At 40.1% G+C, this 18,102-nt stretch overlaps 2 protein-coding genes across 2 annotated transcripts in view; one reads left to right on the top strand and one right to left on the bottom strand.

The window, feature by feature from the left end:
- The window catches only part of LOC106811972 (MYCBP-associated protein-like), a 12,397-nt gene extending 3,933 nt beyond the window's left edge, over positions 1–8,464 (top strand). The window contains exons 7-20 of the mRNA XM_014815714.1: positions 246–309; positions 432–514; positions 841–947; positions 1,445–1,660; positions 1,796–1,903; positions 2,140–2,218; positions 2,938–3,125; positions 3,337–3,483; positions 4,678–4,776; positions 5,121–5,242; positions 6,281–6,408; positions 7,007–7,092; positions 7,365–7,550; positions 8,026–8,464. Coding sequence (XP_014671200.1) covers positions 246–309; positions 432–514; positions 841–947; positions 1,445–1,660; positions 1,796–1,903; positions 2,140–2,218; positions 2,938–3,125; positions 3,337–3,483; positions 4,678–4,776; positions 5,121–5,242; positions 6,281–6,408; positions 7,007–7,092; positions 7,365–7,550; positions 8,026–8,103 — 1,691 coding nt within the window. The 3' untranslated portion in view covers positions 8,104–8,464. The remainder of the gene's footprint in view (positions 1–245; positions 310–431; positions 515–840; positions 948–1,444; positions 1,661–1,795; positions 1,904–2,139; positions 2,219–2,937; positions 3,126–3,336; positions 3,484–4,677; positions 4,777–5,120; positions 5,243–6,280; positions 6,409–7,006; positions 7,093–7,364; positions 7,551–8,025) is intronic.
- A 3,407-nt stretch (positions 8,465–11,871) lies between these two features.
- LOC106811967 (FH1/FH2 domain-containing protein 3-like) overlaps positions 11,872–18,102 on the bottom strand; it is a 50,913-nt gene continuing 44,682 nt past the window's right edge. The window contains 10 exon segments of the mRNA XM_014815710.1: positions 11,872–12,465; positions 12,793–12,945; positions 13,361–13,496; positions 14,159–14,351; positions 14,695–14,769; positions 15,399–15,517; positions 15,765–15,926; positions 16,254–16,373; positions 16,655–16,840; positions 17,268–17,426. Coding sequence (XP_014671196.1) covers positions 12,398–12,465; positions 12,793–12,945; positions 13,361–13,496; positions 14,159–14,351; positions 14,695–14,769; positions 15,399–15,517; positions 15,765–15,926; positions 16,254–16,373; positions 16,655–16,840; positions 17,268–17,426 — 1,371 coding nt within the window. The 3' untranslated portion in view covers positions 11,872–12,397.

Here is an 18,102-nt window from a genome sequence, read left to right as displayed (position 1 = left end):
CTCTCGTCTCTCTCTCTCTCTCTCTCTACTCTCTCTCTCTCTCTCTCTTCTCTCTCTCTCTCTCTCTTCTTCTCTCTCTCTCTCTCTCTCTCTCTCTCTCTCTCTCTATATATATATATATATATATATAGAGAGAGAGAGCGAGAGAGAGAGAGAGCTATTCTTTTGTTGGATGTGTCCTGTAGGATATATAAGTGCTTTTTTTAGTTTGACGAATCCTTAACTTTGACCTTTCTCTTTCTCAGACCGTGTTGGAAGTGAATTCTGGAATCAGCAGGAGAGGATAGGTGATGACATACATGGAATTCAGTAAGCTTATCCTGTTAATTTGAATGTTCAAATCAGAGTGAGCACTGCAGATTTATTTTACAATATATACGTGTATGTTATTACATGTTTTACACATTATAACTAAATATGAAACATTACAGTACGACATTGACAACGACAGAAAGAGGGTGTCCACCTCCTCTTGAACTACTTGGTTATTCAAAAACCATACAGGAAGAGATGGGTGAGTGGTATAGTTAATTGACTAGGTCAGGTGCTAGCCAGTTATTGTATATAAGGCAGGTGTTTCTCCTATTAGAGGAAACCACCCATAAAAATGTTATATACTTTTGAAATGTCGTAGACAGACGGTCATTTCAGTCATAAAATGGATGAAAAAGTGAAATGTGAGTTGATGGATTGCATACTGTATAATTAATGGGATGATAATTGATACGTTCATTACTTTTGGGAGGTTTCTGAGAGATATTAATAGATCCGTTTGTGTGCTATATATTTGTAATGTGTGATGGTATGTGTAGATTCAGTGTGAGTTCAACATGATTACAGGAATAAGGAAACAGACAACTCCACAAAGCTGGCAGGAGTCCAAGTATCTCAAGAATAGAAAGGAGAAGCTTCGACCGCTGCTAGCTCGATTACTTCCTCATCAACCAGTAAGCTTTCTCTTGCCTGGAGGGAGAAGGGTTCTCAGGGTGTACCCCTCTCACTTCAAAAAAGTAATAGATTACATCAGGAATTATTAATAAAAGGATGTTTATGTAGATTAGCTCATCATCCATCCCATATAAATAACTAAATAAATAAATAAGGAGAATATAATAAATAATAAAATGAAACATAGCAGTATAGTAATAGATTATTTCAGGAATGCACAATGGACAAATAAATATCTGTTTGTTGTGTAACTGTGATTGTATGCGAGATACTGCTTGTTTAAATATCAATGTATATTCTTTGTTCAGGGAATGTGATCTTCTATTTTGTAATCTGTTTATTTAGTTATTACACCAGTGCTCATTTTTATTTGTGAAACAAGTTTAACAACAAGCTACGTTTTATGTGTTCATAGGTTTATGGTACCATGACACTATACCCATCATTATAAGTCTTTTTAATTAGCTATTGATCAAGCACATGTATTCATTCCAAGGAGTTTCCAGAATTGGAGGTTATAGGCACAGGAGATGTGTCATTGAACAACAATCCTGCTACTGATACTGTGGAAGAGGAAGAATTGCTCGAAGCCGTGGCTACTGAAGATACCCTAGAAAAGCAGACTACAGAGGTTCTAAAGGGGCCTGCTCTGAAAATAAACGCTTGGCATGTAAGATGGAGTGGTCATCCAACAACAGAAGCAGCCTCTGCGGTATAAATCTAGGTCTAATCTAGGTTATTTATTAATAAGAACGGTTATTTTCGTTATTTTCGTTTTTAATGTCTCCTGCTGTTCTTTCTCCTATACATCTTCTTCTCATTTCTTATATTGTCTGGCTTTTCACAGATAGGTTTGCAGGAGCGGCTAGTCTTTGAAGCAACAGCTGGTGACAAGTGCAGCGCCAATGTAAATCTTAGCAATGATGGCTGCACAGCAATATACTATAGTTGGAAAGTAAGATGGCACATTTTTTATTGTCCTTTTATATCTATCCTTTCTCTACCTCACACACACACACACACACACACACACACACATACTGCTGATCATGGATACCTGATGTATCAGAGAATGGTTAGCAGCTAATGCATGTTAAAACCTATGCAAAATATTAGTTTGTTTACTTGACATGATTATAGAGTATGTTCAGTTGGTTTGTTTCATTGTTACTATTTTCTCTTGTTTCTCAGCGAGTCCCGAAGGAAACCTCTTTTGGAATAAAACCCAAATCCTGCATGAGCCAGTGTTTTTATTTCAACACCAGTGATGGTAATTATGATAGTGCTACATCTAAATCTTAAGTATAACATTTCAACAGTTTTTTAAGCTGGATTTACATTGACTATTTTGAGTTGCAGAATTGCCGAATTGTACGAACTTGGCAATTTGGCAACTGACAATCGGCAGTGTAAATGCAAAAGTCGGACGTCCAACCGATTGATAGCAGCGAGTTGGGAGATTAGAACATGTTATAATTTCGCCAACTCGGAGTAGGCGAGTTGGACGTTTTTTGCCAAGTGGCCAATCAGAGAACAGCAATCAGGGGTGTGTCCCTCCACCATAGGGGAGAGCACGTTTTTGCTTTAGGCGCCACGCCGGCGGCATGGAATACATGCCAAAATGCGTATCCGCGTCGCCCCACACGGACGCTATGGGTCACGCGTTGAAAGGTTTGCCGCCTCGTGGTCGATAACGTAAGAGCTTTGAACATATATAGCGAGGTTGGTAGAAAGAAGAAAAACACCAACTTGCCTGCAGAAAATCGTCAGTGTAAACCCAGCTTTATACGTGCACATTGTAAAGACTGCTCTTTTCTGGTAGAAATATGGCTGTATTGGCTGAATCTGTAAGGATGTACACTGTACAGACACTGCACCATGCTTGGGGAAAACTAGTTAGTTTAGCAACAGATAAGGAGTGATATTATAATGTATATAAAAATCTCTGCATATCCTTTCTAGATGTATAATTTGTGCGCATTCTTGCAGGCTCTATACTTCCTGGTGAGGTAATAGATATCAGTATATACTTCAAGAGCAGCTGTGCAGGCATATTCTCTGAGACGTGGGAGCTTGTCACAGTTCCAGTGCTGGGCCAGGGTGCTAGGCTACACTTTATCTTAACAGGAATCGCTACACAAGAGGATTTGTTCAAGGAGGAGCGAGACAAGATTCTGGTAAGAAGTTTTCATTTTATGGAATTATAACATTGTGTACATGTGTACAAATATGTGTGTGTATATTGTGTGCATGCTTGCAAACAAGCATGTGTTTTTCTGCATATGTTTGGTTGTATCAGTCACTCCCATTGACAGCAGTGCACAGCGAGACTGTAACATTCGTGAATCCTGCATGTGATCACTGACTCTTACTAACTGTTATTACCAGGGAGAACTGGAGCACAGGCAGGCTGTGAGAATCGCTGGCGATATGATCGACTCTATCCTGCTAAACGTGAACACTCCAGAGAGACCACAGTCACCAGCAGATGCCTACCTCACGCTCGAGGACAGGTTTAGCACACAGAACCCGAGGGTGCGCATCTCTTAGACTGCAGGCTCACACATGCATGCCTCTCATGCCTGTTATATGACCGTCGGTTTAGCTATGTAGGCGGCATGCCATGTTTGCTAACTGCGTATTTTCTGTGGGCAGTAACAATATAAAGGAAACTACTCCAGTGGCATATTTTCACTGATCCTGTGATCCATATTTTATGCCCCATCAAGAAACTGCCATCTTGAATAATAATTATTATTATTTGCCTTCGTTTTTAGTAATTGTATCCCCCGAGACGAAGTCGGCGGGGATACTATGGTTTTATGTCTGTCCAGCCGCCGCCGCCGCTGCAGACACTTTCCCTTCCGCTCTATAACTCGGCCCCTAATTGACCTAGCTTGACCAAACATGGTATACTTACACATCTTGGGGAGAAGGTGCACAGCGTACCAAAACCCTGTCACTGCAGCTTTTATTTGACCTTGACCTTGACCTTGATCATATTTTCCTTCCGCTCTATAACTCGGCCCCTAATTGACCTAGCGTGACCAAACTTGGTATACTTACACATCTTGGGGAGAAGGTGTGTCGCGTACCAAAACCAGGTCACTGCAACCTTTATTTGACATTGACCTTGACCTTTATCATATTTCCCTTCCGCTCTATAACTCGGCCCCTAATTGACCTAGCTCAAGCAAACTTTGTATACTTACACATCTTGGGGAGAAGGTGTGTCACGTACCAAAACCCATAAGGCAACCAATTTTAACATACTTGCACATCTCAGGCAGATGAGTTGTGTAACAAACCTTTGTCTTTGTGACTTATTTAACTTTACCTATTTTTTACGTCCTTACAGAGATATTTCATTCATACTAGATTACGGGGATACATGTAGTTGGCGACAACTGCCCTTTCTAGTTTTAAATGGCCATCAATATGTATTTTATTTTAATGGGAATGTGCATGATTTGATATTAGCAGAAATTTCAAGAGTTTTAAACTACTTGAAGTTGATGCAGTGTTTTTTTTATAGAAGATCATACAGTGAAGGTTTGTTTACTATAAACATCTGACATACTATACTGAAATGTACCGTACCGTACCATACTAAACATACCTTACCATACTATATAAGAACAGGTCTTCGTGATAATACATATATGCTCATAATGCATGTCAGGTGATCGTTTAGTTATGCATCATAGTGCGTCCTCATTTCATTTACAGTTGTTCTACAAGCACCAGTGTGTAGATTCCCTCAATGAGCAGTTCTTGAAGCTGGTCCCAGACAAGGCATGGGATGCTTCCCTCATGAGCTTGCGCAAGGTAACTGACTGCACACTAATACAGACTGTTTCTTAGTATTAAATTCCTGCATTGCATTGAGCTTTTTGAAATGCAAAGTTAACTTATTCCTGCCTTGCCCAGCTCCAGACCAAATCTTCCATCTAATCCTGCCACCTAATGTAGAATGCTTTAAGTCTTCACTTAAGTCTGGAGTCTTCACTTCACTTAAGTTTTCACTTAAGTCTTCACTTCGCTGAAGTCTTCACTTGTGCCTGACCATCATCTTGTTCATTGTCCAGTCTGATTATGTACAAACACCCCACACTTCCACCTGTATCGTGCATTAGCGTTAATGCATTCTCTTTGTCACCACTGCCTCATAGGTCATCATGGAGTTGGAGGATGATGAGCAGCGATCAATAGAGCTGGAGCAAATGAATAACTCCATATCGGAGCTGTGCTTCAGGGAACGTCGGCCAGTAATGGCCAGGCACCACCAGATTGCGTAACATAACATTTGCTCTCTCCAAAGAATTAAACTATTTAAAGTAGTTAGTAATTATATCAATTGTAATAATAACAAGAATTAATTAAAATGTTAATTAAAATATAAATTATGATAATACTAGTAATTTAAATCTAAATTAAAATAATAAGTATAATTAAAATAATCGATTAAGAGATAATCTTTTCAGTGGGGGTATATTCTTGGAAGGTTTTTGTTTTTGTTTTCATTGTGCCACTAGGTCTGCAGTACTGGTAAAAGAGCGTGCAATAGGGGTGAAAGAGCATACAATAGAGGTGAATGAGCATGCAATAGGGGTAAAATAGCATTCAATAGGGGTGAAAGAGCATGTAACAGAGTGAAGGGGCATATAATAGGGGTGAAAGAGCATGCAATAGGGGTGAAAGAGCATACAATAGAGGTGAATGAGCATGCAATAGGGGTAAAATAGCATTCAATAGGGGTGAAATAGCATGCAATAGGGGTGAAAGAGCATGTAACAGAGTGAAGGGGCATATAATAGGGGTGAAAGAGCATGCAATAGGGCTGAGAGAGCATACAATAGAGGTGAATGAGCATGCAACAGGGGTAAAATAGCATTCAATAGGGGTGAAATAGCATGCAATAGGGGTGAAAGAGCATGTAACAGAGTGAAGTAGCATGCAATAGGGGTGAAAGAGCATGTAACAGAGTGAAGGGGCATATAATAGGGGTGAAAGAGCATGCAATAGGGCTGAAAGATCATGCAATAAGGGTAACAAAGAAACACAACAGGGCATAGGGATGAAGGAGCATGCAATAGGGGGTGAAAAAGAGCATGCAATGTGTGAATGTGCATGAAATAGAGGTGCAATAGCATGCAATCAACAAAAACACAGGTGAACGATACGTACTACTCTGGATTCGGTTCACAATCGCATTATGGCCAGCTCTGGAAGATCGTAGAAGCTAGTCGCCATCGTCAAGGCGACGGACATCTCTAGGATCGGTAGTGGTCCCAGGCTGGCACGACAATACTAACACTGCTATGTGCGGCAGGTACCAGCTGCTGGTGGAGACCATCGATGCCATGGTGCATGACAGCTGTGAGATGCGCCGCAGCATGGGTCTGCCGGATAGAGGCCTGCCAGAGCAGGAGGCGAGTGCCACGGACATGAATGTAGCAGGTGAGGTGCACGGCTGCGCCCGGTTGCTCAAAAATCGGACAAGTCCTATACGACAGATTTTTTTTTTTTTACTTAAATGAACTCGCCTTCACTTTTTTTTTATCTCATACGTTTTACATTTTTTGAGCATTTTGTCAAGTGGATATGTATCTAACTTTAGCATTGGCTAGCTAACCAGGTATTTACCTGACGTTTGAGTAGCCTGATGCTATACTGTGGTTAGCTATTCAGCACATAAGAAACTTACACTTTGGATAGGAGATAATTTTATCCGACTTTTGAGCAACTGAGTCTCGGTGTGTATTGATGCATACTCAATAAATATCCACATACAATCAAATACATCAATAATTAGTATCTCGATAGCACTACCTCTGTGGGAGTGCAATATATTGATAGTTGTCACCAATCACTGAGCACCATGTATTGCATTGGCAGTGCAATGAATACTGCATGGAGCCCTATTTTTGTCACTATGTTAGCTGTTGTCCTCGTGAGGGCTGAGGTATCATGCAATGTGTGTCGTAAGGATGAGCAGCAATCATATAAGGTGTGGTTTGTAATTGCTCTAATGCACGAACGTTGACACACTGGATAGGAGGTGGATCAGGTGCAACCATGGGAAAGGGTAAAGCAGGAAAAGTGGATAACAAGAAGGAAACAAGGAAAGGAGGCAAAGCAAAGGTATCTTCAAAGCTTCAATAGTTGTGCGGCCTGATTTTGATGCATATTTAATGAATATATCCATTATCTGGAGAGTACAAATATTCAATTAAAACGTAGATTTTATCCCCCAAACCACTAATTATTATAACGTAAATTTTAAAATAATAAAACCTGTTTTCGTTTATGTTTAGTATATTTAGTTTATATACATGATGAAACTAATGCCAATAATAATACTTGATAATGGCACTAATCTAATATTTGCAATCAAAAACTTATTACCTGTAAAGATTGAACCTGCTAAGCCCAAGTCTGCACCAGCCACTAAGAAGGGGACACCACCTGCACAGGCTCCTCCAGTGAAAGTGCCACTTGTGCTCACTGATGGAAAGCTGGACCAGGAACTGGGCAGCCAGGAGAGGATCATTCTAGATCCAGTTCTTGAAGAGAATTACCGAGAGAGGATCCATATTCAGGTGGGTTGTCTCTATGAGGGAATTCATAGAGATGTTTAGGGAGCAAGTTGTATCTGGAATCCTATAGGTGTAAGGGGAATCTGACACGAATGTATGGAGCTCAACATATAACTATGGAGTCATGCCTATATTTAGCAAATCTTACAGTTGGTTTAGGTGTACAAATGTACACGGATTCCTACATTTTCCAAAGCAATTCTTGTGGCTGATGTAGATAATGTTGCATAGGCCTATATGATCCTAGAGGTGAGAGGGGATTCAGTCAAACCTGTACATGAGGGTCACTTCAGGTCAACCCAAAGTGCCCTTTATCGACAGGTGTCCGTTTTATAGAGGCAGTTTCACTATGTGAACTACAAATGAAGGCAACCCCCCTAAGTTTTCTTTTTGTAGATAGGTGTCGATTCAGTAGAGGTATCCGTTAACAAGGGTTGACTGTATATAATGGTTAGCATATATGTGTTTCCCGTTTCAGACATATCATCTGATTAGTTCCATGTTCGACAAGCTTACTCTTCTGCTTGATGATGGCTTCACAAGTGTTAGAGCATAACTGTCACCGCAAGTGAGAGGATGTCTTTCTAACCTGTGAGTGATCTGCCACCTTATATATAATCCACGAAGAAGGCCTTACAACTTCGTAAACATACTGCACTGTACATATATATGTGTGTGCATTTATAGAAGGCATCTTTAATCCATATCAGCTGTCAATTTGCACATTTGTTACTAAAGGAGTTCTAATAATTCCTGCATTCCAGGCATCACAAGCCTTTCGAAAACGTCTCATTTCCCATCAGTCATTGTACAATAAAATCTTATTGCAAACCAGTTACTGCTTTCAAACGTTTTGAACACCTGTAAAAATGCATGCAACTAAATAACAAAATAACCAACAAGTGTACAATCTGCTATCCAAGACTCTTCACGGCAGCATAATATTTCCATGCAATGATCAATTGATTAATATGCAAATTCAACTTGTGCACTCCTAGCAAAGGTAACAAACTCTCTGTCCTCAAAAACATGCCAGTTTAGCACAAAAAAACAACCTCGTGACTCTCCCCACCCTAGTTTGAGAAGCACCGCTATAATCTATGACAACATATGTATATATCTATGGGCACGTTATAGGAAAGTAAAGATCACGGGGTAGTTATAATAATTAAAATATGCCATTGAGACAGACATGTTTCATATCAAACTATTCGTGAGTATGTGCTCTTACATTATAAGACAGTACATCAACAAGTTTCTGATCGTGATAGAAAACGCTTTATTTTTTGCCAATGTTAATGGACATAACTGAAAGCAGTACGTTGACAAGCATAATCGTACATCAGCATCAACCTACTAGTAATTTTATACAGAAGTATATAGAACACAGCTGCCACGTGTTATAATCTCATGGTGATGGGCATGAAGGCACTAGCATGAGTGCGGAACCATTTCCCAACCGCAGCAAAACGTGACTAGATCGCGTGTTTTTTTTTAACTGGAGAAAAAACATCAGCATATTTATTATTCACAACACACCTTTCGCTTGCTCTCCTACACCAACTACTCGTTGAAAGATGGAAGGTGAAAGGGCAGGCGACGTTACGATTTAAAACGTGCATAGAACCCACGTCGGAAAACAGGACGTCGAAATCACACAATCAAAACGCTCCCTGGTAGCCAGCCAGCAGAGGCAGACTTCAATGAGATTCCCACCTTAGTCCTCTCGCACGCAATAACATTGCAAATAGAAACGAAACGCGTCCCTGATCAGTGAAGAGCAAAGGCAACTGCCGCACATTTCACAAGCACCTAATCGCGTGTCCACTGACGACTGCAACTTTATGGAACATGCCAAAATCCCACAGTACATATCCAAATGATAAAACATCGGGGGGAGGGGGGCAAGTCTGAGAACTACCTATACAAAAATATCAACCCTAGGCAAGCATTCGGACGCGCGGCAACAGCGTCAAAAAGACGCCGGCACAGCTCACTGCTAAAAACCACAGACAGCCGCGTACACGTCCTCTACCGAGATAGCAGTCAGCTCAGCTCTACCACTCACTATTAGTATAAGGCACAACCCGGTGAGGACATGCAGCTCACTATGAGCACACTCACGTGGAGCTTCTGAACGCACAGTATTTCTCGCAGCAGGAAGCCGTGCTGCGCAGCACGCACCCGGCCTGACCTGCATCGCACCGAGCAAAGATAAAACTACACACGTATTTAATTTAGCGGAATTATTTACAAACGTACAAACGCTACCTTGTGCGGTACGATTAATCGCTGCCACTCCATCCTGTTAAGACGAGCGTGGCCATTCCCAACAACTATACACACCTCTTTTGCAATATTACTCTATTATATTACATTATGTTACGTCAATCGCAACAAATTAGTATCGGTTTGCGCAATAATATAACTCACAAATCGTATCATTCTCTGCTACAAAATGCTACGATGTCAGACTATTCACTATTGGTAATATGAAACTAATAATAAAGGTAAGTATAATCCGAAAACTAAATGAAAATATTTCATAGGGGTGCAGATATCCCTTTGCTAGGCAATGCTAGACTATAGGTAACCATGGATATAAATTCTTCCCCAACACATACTGGATGGTCGGCATTCTTTGTAAAGAGTGCAGACTTCGGCCTGTTAGCAGTCCTGTTAGGGCAGCCAGGGCGAATGTTGCACTGAAGTAATAATGCGCTATAATACAATGCATAGTGTTATACATACCATCATGAACATACGCATACAATTATATACACTGTACAGATATGTTCACGACATCACTGATTAGTCATATATATATATAGCACAACTATTAGGCTGGTGTCTAACAGCGCTACCTAGTGGCAAAGAGTTCGCCCTTTACTCGATATAAATGGTGTATGTGAAGGCTACGGTGTCAACGTGAGTTATGTATGTTAGCAGCAGTGACTTTACAGACAACAGTAAGCAAACTTCATTACTTATTTCTATGGTCTTATTTCTATGGTATCAGAAGTAAATTCTGGTATAAAAACAACAGATGCGAATTCCACTGTGTGCTGTTTCTTGCCATCTTCTCTTTACATTCTACGGTACTGACAACTGCAGATGTTAATATAGCAGATCATTCTGATCTCTGAACGCCACCTACTAGTCGTCTGTTATGTTTTAAACAGTGTGAAGACAGGAATTTCTCTATCTATGACATTCTACCCTGAACAGAACGATATGACACAATACATGACTATAATGCAAGCTGTTCTAATAGTAATAAATTAGCTATCAAAACAGTTTAGCTTAGCTTGGTTTTTAGCTGTGTATGGATTTACACGTGACCAGACCACACAGCAACATTTACACACACGCACATTATGCACTAACGTGTAATTACATGGTTTCAATACGTGGCTATACATTAATGTTCAAAAAAGCATGGGTTACACTCCAGTTACACAAAGCAGATTCCTATAAGCACAGTCACTGTCTAAATCATGGGATGGAATCTGCTAGGATGAATTGAGCCACAGAGTTCTTTCATAAGAGAAAAGCAGATTCCTTGCCTTCACGCATACTATCAAGAGCTAATAACCACCTAGAGTGTACAACGGAAAAACGGGAAAATAGTGCTATTTCACGGCAATATTATTCTACTTTGCCTGCGAGTCTAGAATAATTTCATGGTATTGCATTAAGCAGAATTCTTTGCTTTCCAAAACAAGACCAACCGCTTGTCAATACGATACTCCTAGGCTGAAATATTGGCTCGCAAACTTCCCCTCCCACAGGCCTCATGGCACCTCGCATCCACAATATTCACTATCCTTCTCGCCTTTTGCGGGTTAGGAAAGTCGCTTCGTGAGAGTTCGGTTTTTTCCGCGATAACTTTATGAATGAACGGCGTTTCGGTTATCCTCGGTGACTTTCGGGGGCATCGCCTATGCCCTTATCTCCCATTATCTTTCCTAGCACGGCTAATGCCCCTCATGATGGAGCCGGCAATGTTTTTTAAATTAAGTCTGTACAACGCAGCTCAGTTACTATATGGTGTAGCAAGAGTACCAAATTTGGGCATGTGACATCAATTATCAGCGCTCCAAGCGACGACGGAAAACGATAGCCAGACCCGCAAAAGGCGAGAAGGATAGTGAATATTGTGGATGCGAGACAGCGTGAGGCCTGTGGGAAGCATGATTACGCTCCAATATCTCGGCCTAGGAGTATCGTAGAGACAAGCGGTTGGTCTTATTTTAGAGAGCAAAGAATGCTGCTTAACGCAATACCATGAACTTAGTCTAGAACCGCATACATAGTAGAATAATATTGCCGTGAAATAGCACTATTTTCCCGTTTTCCCTTTGTACACTCTAGGTATTTATTAGCTCTTGATACTATCACTATCCACTGAAACACAAACCTTCACCAATCATTAGCACTACAGGCGTGCGTTCCAGTATGTTGTATGTGTGGACCTATATATGTCCATGTAGGCTCTCACACACATATACCCCTCCAGGTTAACGATACAAAGTCTACATGTGAAGTAAGCGGATAAATGGGCCCTGCAGCACCAGTATCCAGCCCGGCAGGGACCAAATCCTTTATGGCAGATCCTTATGCAGAGTAGTTTTCACCTGTGGCCACTCACTACAGCGATGAGGCAACCACCAGGCGTCTCTTGCGATGCGAGCTAGCTGCATTTCTTTTGGTGAATTCTGTGCGGCAGACGTGTGCTTATCCAACCAGCTGCCTTTCCACAAGGTGTGCCTACACAGAAGGAGGGTCCTCACCAGCAGTGACATCACAGATAGTAGTGGACGCAATACGGCTGACTGTTCATACTCTAGTTACGACGTAAGCATTGACAGGAATCTTTGCTCATCTGAATCCAGCCCCGTTTTTAGAGTTCGTCGTACTGAAAAAACATGAATAAGGTTAGTTAGTAAACACGCATATATATATATATATATATATATATATATATATAAAAACACCACGTTTGCACTCACCTCTACAGAATGAACATCTGTCTATTCAGAACAATTCTGGCATTCCCTTTAAGTGGCAGTAAGCACCTCTATAGCATGCATACATGTCTCTAATAGATATCTCTGGAGTGACCCTTACATACAGATTTTACCATATATACAAGAATGCATTGCAATCTGAAGATTGCAGACGTTATACCAACAGCAACAGACTATATTAGGAAGTGCATTTACACAGATAGCAGATTACATACATGACTTCCTGTTCACTTGTCGCGCACGTTCGCGCTTGCGTGGAGTGGAACGTGTAGAGGGCGCTGTTGCTGATTTTACAAGTGATTCCAAAATTTCGTCGTCGCCGTCGACGTCTGTCAGGACAGCATCATCACGTGGAAGCGTTCCTCGTGCTGGTGTGCGAACATGTGAAACATATTACAATGATTGCCATTCGGTAATTTCAATAATCAGTAATAATTTCACAAGTAGGAATTAACTTTATAGGATAGTTAATAACGAGAGCGAGAGAGAGAGAGAGCGAGAGCGAGAGAGAGAGACAGACAGAGACAGAGAGAGAGAGAGAGAGAAGAGAGACGAGTGAGAGAGAGAGAGAGAGAGAGAGAGAGAGAGAGAGAGAGAGAGAGAGAGAGAGAGAGAGAGAGAGAGAGAGAGAGAGAGAGAGAGAGAGAGAGAGAGAGAGAGAGAGAGAGAGAGATGAGAGAGAAGAGAGGAGAGAGGAGCAGAGAGAGAGAGAGAGAGAGAGAGAGAGAGAGAGAGAGAGAGAGAGAGAGAGAGAGATTGCTTCTAACAGGTGAGCCTACGTACGTTGACGCGTCCGTTGCCGTTGTCGAGTTGAATCTATGTCTGATCCGTAGTCTTTAGTAAGAAGCTCCTTCAGCTTAACATCGTCGACCTTCTGCAGCTCATGTGGCTGCTGACTCTTGCCCTTGAAATTGTCCGTCTGCACGAAAATGATAAAGCTTTGTTAGTTACGGTCATAACTGCGAAGATTCATATGTTACGGATGTGAACATATAAATATACATAATCTACACACTTACACAGAGCAGTATTGGTGAGTGTACTACTACATGTACTATGCCTGACAAAAATTTAAAATATCAAAACGTGATTCCATAACCAAACTAGAAAGGAGCTTTAATTGGTTATCTGAAAATAACCATGATTGAAATTGCATGCAATTTCTTTTCCATTTATCTTGTAGTAACATAAATCATCAACTGTTAATACTTTCAACATTACTTCTTTGTGACTATAGTCTGTGTCATAAATTTAGACGATTTTCAAGTGGCAAGATCAATAAGATTAGGATAGATTGCTGAAACAGTGAAAGGTAAAATCAAAAGTTGCCACTGAAATGTTAACTGTGGTACATGAATTAACGAATCAAAACATGCAGAATTCTGAATAGCTGTGACCCATCGGTTGTTGAAGCGATGAACAGTTTTAGATGAAGAAAGACAGAATTGAAGTATAATAAGTATATATCATAACATTATGAATCTAATAACACTAACATTACCTCTACTAAGGACCCCATCGGTATATAGATGTTATTAATCCCTCACTCCTATTCGAAATAGCTAACTAGCACATACACACCTCAGTGATCAGCTTGCCACGAGTAAGTTTCCTCTCCTTATAAGCCTTCTTCTTGTGTTGCTGCTCTATAACTCGCTCTCGTGTCGTCCGGTACTCGAGTGCAAACTCACTGATCACTTTGCAGAAATTGTTAATCTTCGTGTCCTTGCCGATGGCAATCGGAAGACCCATCCACAACAGCAGCTTGTAATACCTGAAATAAGTTGTGTGACAGTGATAATGATAAGTGAAATAACACTAGATACTAAATTGATAAATATATAACTAATAATAAAAGTAATAAATCATTGTTTTACTCCTAATGTAGGATTTTCAATGTATTATGTTACTCCTGATAATAGTAGACTTGTTATTGGGGCAAAATAGAAGGTCAAATGTAATAAATTTCTCCAAATTTGAATGTGTGGTAGCCATTAACTAATCAGATATCGAATACCCCTCTCAGATATTTGATATCCCACGTACAGTCATAACTACTGGTGATTTTATTTAGCACGCGAACCAATGAGGACCGTGTGTTTTCAGGGATTTCCTACCGGTTGATAACTCTCCTGTGGACAATCTTCAGCACCATGATTCTCTCTGCGCAGTCTGTTAGGAACTCTGTCATTCTGCAAAATACACAACATATATTCTTCTGTACAAATCATACAGTGTTTGTCACTGACTTTGAGTGTCTGCAGCATGCAACCAATTATAGATCAATACGCCATTTACATGCATAGGCAATAGTTAGTTTCAATCAGAATAAAGTAGGTTTACTATGGGGGAAGGGGGGTGATTAGTTCGCAATCACTCTCCCTGCATTTTGCATGCATATATGTTACAATTATAATATAATATTGTAAAAGGCTACGGTGCTTCCTAGCTTTCTATCATAACCTAGGTGAATTGATGTGCTTGATAACAGATGCTCCTCACCCTAATCCAGGCCTTTTCAGCGCAAAACAAATCAATAAGTATTTCACAGTCTGCTCATATTCTTTATCATCCATCCAAATACCAATTATCAGTGACATGAGTCGGTTATATCTCGGTTGCAAATGTATATGTGTGTATATGAATATGTTATATATAATACATCAAATTCTAAAAGATATAAGCCATCAAAAATTATACTTGCATAATTCACGAATGACCACCACACATGTATATCACATAGCCAGTTACACATCACGGATATAAAATAGCCACAATAGCTCTCAATTATCCACACACCCACACCGCCATGCTCTCTTACTTTGCTTTCATCTGTGAGTTGCCAACTTCGTGCTTCGCAATCGCTCGCAAATGATCCCACGATGCTTTGCAGTCGTGCTCCATTTTCCCCAGATTAGAAGATAACTCCTCATAATCAACCTATATATTAATAAGCATGTATAGTGATATACTGATTTATTGATTACTTTGTGTGTATGTACAAATAAATGAATTAATGACCTCATCTAGGAAAAGGTGTACATAGTATAGTGGTAGACTTTTGTTAAGATGTCAGTCACGCTAGTCTATCAAGTGGTGAAAAAGTGCTGCAGAAATACCTACAGCCCCTACAGAGAAATTTCACCAAAATGACCTCGGGTGGTGATCGAGTCAGCTTTCTACCTACCTTGGCACATCTAGAAATCGGGCCCAGTTCAGAGTAGAGATCGCTGGTGTCCGGATAGCGCTCAATGATCATGCTGCACATGTGATAGAGCAGCGACTGCTTGTGAACTGTGTCCTTCACTTCTGGCACTTTCGACAGATACTCCAGCTGGAAGCCACGTTGCTGCAAAGTAATACGCCGGTGAGTTTACGTCGTTGTTAGACGAGCTAGCATTATACCACACTCCGCGCCATCCTTCTAGTTGCACAATCATGTAGCAAAAAGAAACTGAGTCATGTAGAGGTCTGGTTACCATTTTTTCCAGTATTTATTATTACCTTTTATTTTATTCGTGGACTTATGTGGTATAAGCTACATTCAGGTAGCAGCTAGTACAATCTCTCCTAGTCAGTGAATAAAAATGTTTGGAGATGATGACAGTAAAGAGGAGAGATGCTGCATGCAGTCCCTCGAGAAAATAGGTGAGAAAAGGCAAGAGATCATACGTACGAATGAGCCATTAAGGAAGTTTCCAATGGCAAGCAAAGCAGAGAGAATCACTTTAAGGGTCCTGTTGCGGTGTAGCTGATCTATGCCATCCTTGAGATCCATCAGTGGCTCTGCCACCTCCTGTAACATTCACATATGTAAATAAATGATGGCCACCCACCAGAAGAGAGGTTTAATTCTAGCTACTAAAAAGTGAGGGAGACTAGCACAATTAACATCTCTTGCCAACTAGCTTGGAAAATGTTGCAATGCTCAAAATTAAACTCATGTTAAATAGACATATTTGTACATTTAACTCATGGAACCAGCATGAACAGTAAATGGCATAGCCACTTACTTGCCAGTATACATGCAATAATGATAATAATAATAATAATAATAATAATAATAATAACGCTTGCCTGCTCCATGTTCTCATAGTCGAGTTTGAAGAGCCACAAGCGCAGGCGCGCCTCAAGCTCGTTGATGGACGCCATGACGAGCACAAACTGCTCAGCTGACCCTAGCGGAATCTCCGGGTTTGCGACCTGAGCCTCGAGTATCTTGTTCTTCTCCTCCGGTGTCGGCATCATCGTCGTGAGAATTTTCTGTCGAATATTGTATTTCTGTTATTAGTACAGTTATTTAATTTATTAGTACAGTTTATATTTTTTATATACATACACATATATAACACATATATACATATTATAACTGATTTATCTAAAATATTTAATCTCTAATATCTAAATAATTAATTATGAATAATAATTATATATATATATGATATAATTAGGCGCTAATCATTTTACAAGATTGCACATTAGATACTTGTAAGACATTAACATCTGACAGTAGTATATTATAATTACTATTATTGGCTATTACTATTTTTAATATCTTCAACTATCCCAGTTTATTAATGTTGCTATGATTATTGGTATGATTTGAATTACAACTTTGACCGAATTTCACCCGAAACTCGGCAATAAAATGTTTGTAAAACTGTCGGGGAAATGGTGCAGCATCTCTTACATCAATGCCGTCCTTGTTGATGATGGAGGAGTCCATCTTGAGAACAGCGGTTTTGATTGCTCGAGGTGGAGGTAGCTTGGTCATACCAATGTTGATCACGTTCGAGCGTTTGGAATCAAGCACCGTTAACACCTTGGTCTTCGCCGATTGTTCTTGTTTCTGTACGTACCGCAAATAGAATGTTCTAACCCAATGGCGGCAGGCATGTTGATGTGGGGTTGATGAGTGGGGACGTGCACATCTAGTAGTGTATATCAATTATACTCTCTTAAATTAGTTGATTAAGTTTAGATTAGTTAAAAAAGTTAACATTAGATTGGGCATACGTTTGTTATGTTATGTTTAGAGCCAGGACAGATGCCAGAGTAATATATTAAAAGAGTACCATATTAAAATCGCTACTAGTACAAAACCATGTGTATATTGACTCATAAATTATAACGTTCACGTATACACTCTTGACGGTTAAAAGAAACAGCTAGCACCATCACAGACACATGCACAATTTTCTGTTCAAAATATGGCAAATCCCAAAAAACCTAATCCAATGCCAGAATTTTTTTTCAATGTATCATATACTTTCTAACACAACCCTTTAAATACTGAAGAGTGAAAAAAGAAAGAAGAGAGAGATAATTAAGGCGATAAAGAGACAAAAAGAAGTTATTTCTTGCGGGTCCTTACCTCCTGCCGTTACCAAGACGATAGTCAGTCATGCGAGAGAGACACATTCAAGTGAAGTAGTTAGTGATGTCAATCATCATGCAAAGAGACAATTGAGCCACGAGTTAAATTCACGAATAATTTGAGCAAATCGTGTTCGAAGCGCGATCAA

Source organism: Priapulus caudatus, unplaced genomic scaffold (genome assembly GCF_000485595.1).
Source record: "Priapulus caudatus unplaced genomic scaffold, Priapulus_caudatus-5.0.1 Scaffold596, whole genome shotgun sequence".
NCBI lineage: Eukaryota > Metazoa > Priapulida > Priapulimorpha > Priapulimorphida > Priapulidae > Priapulus > Priapulus caudatus.
The sequence above is the reverse complement of the archived record's forward strand: the minus strand, read 5'-3'. Positions and strand labels throughout refer to the sequence as shown.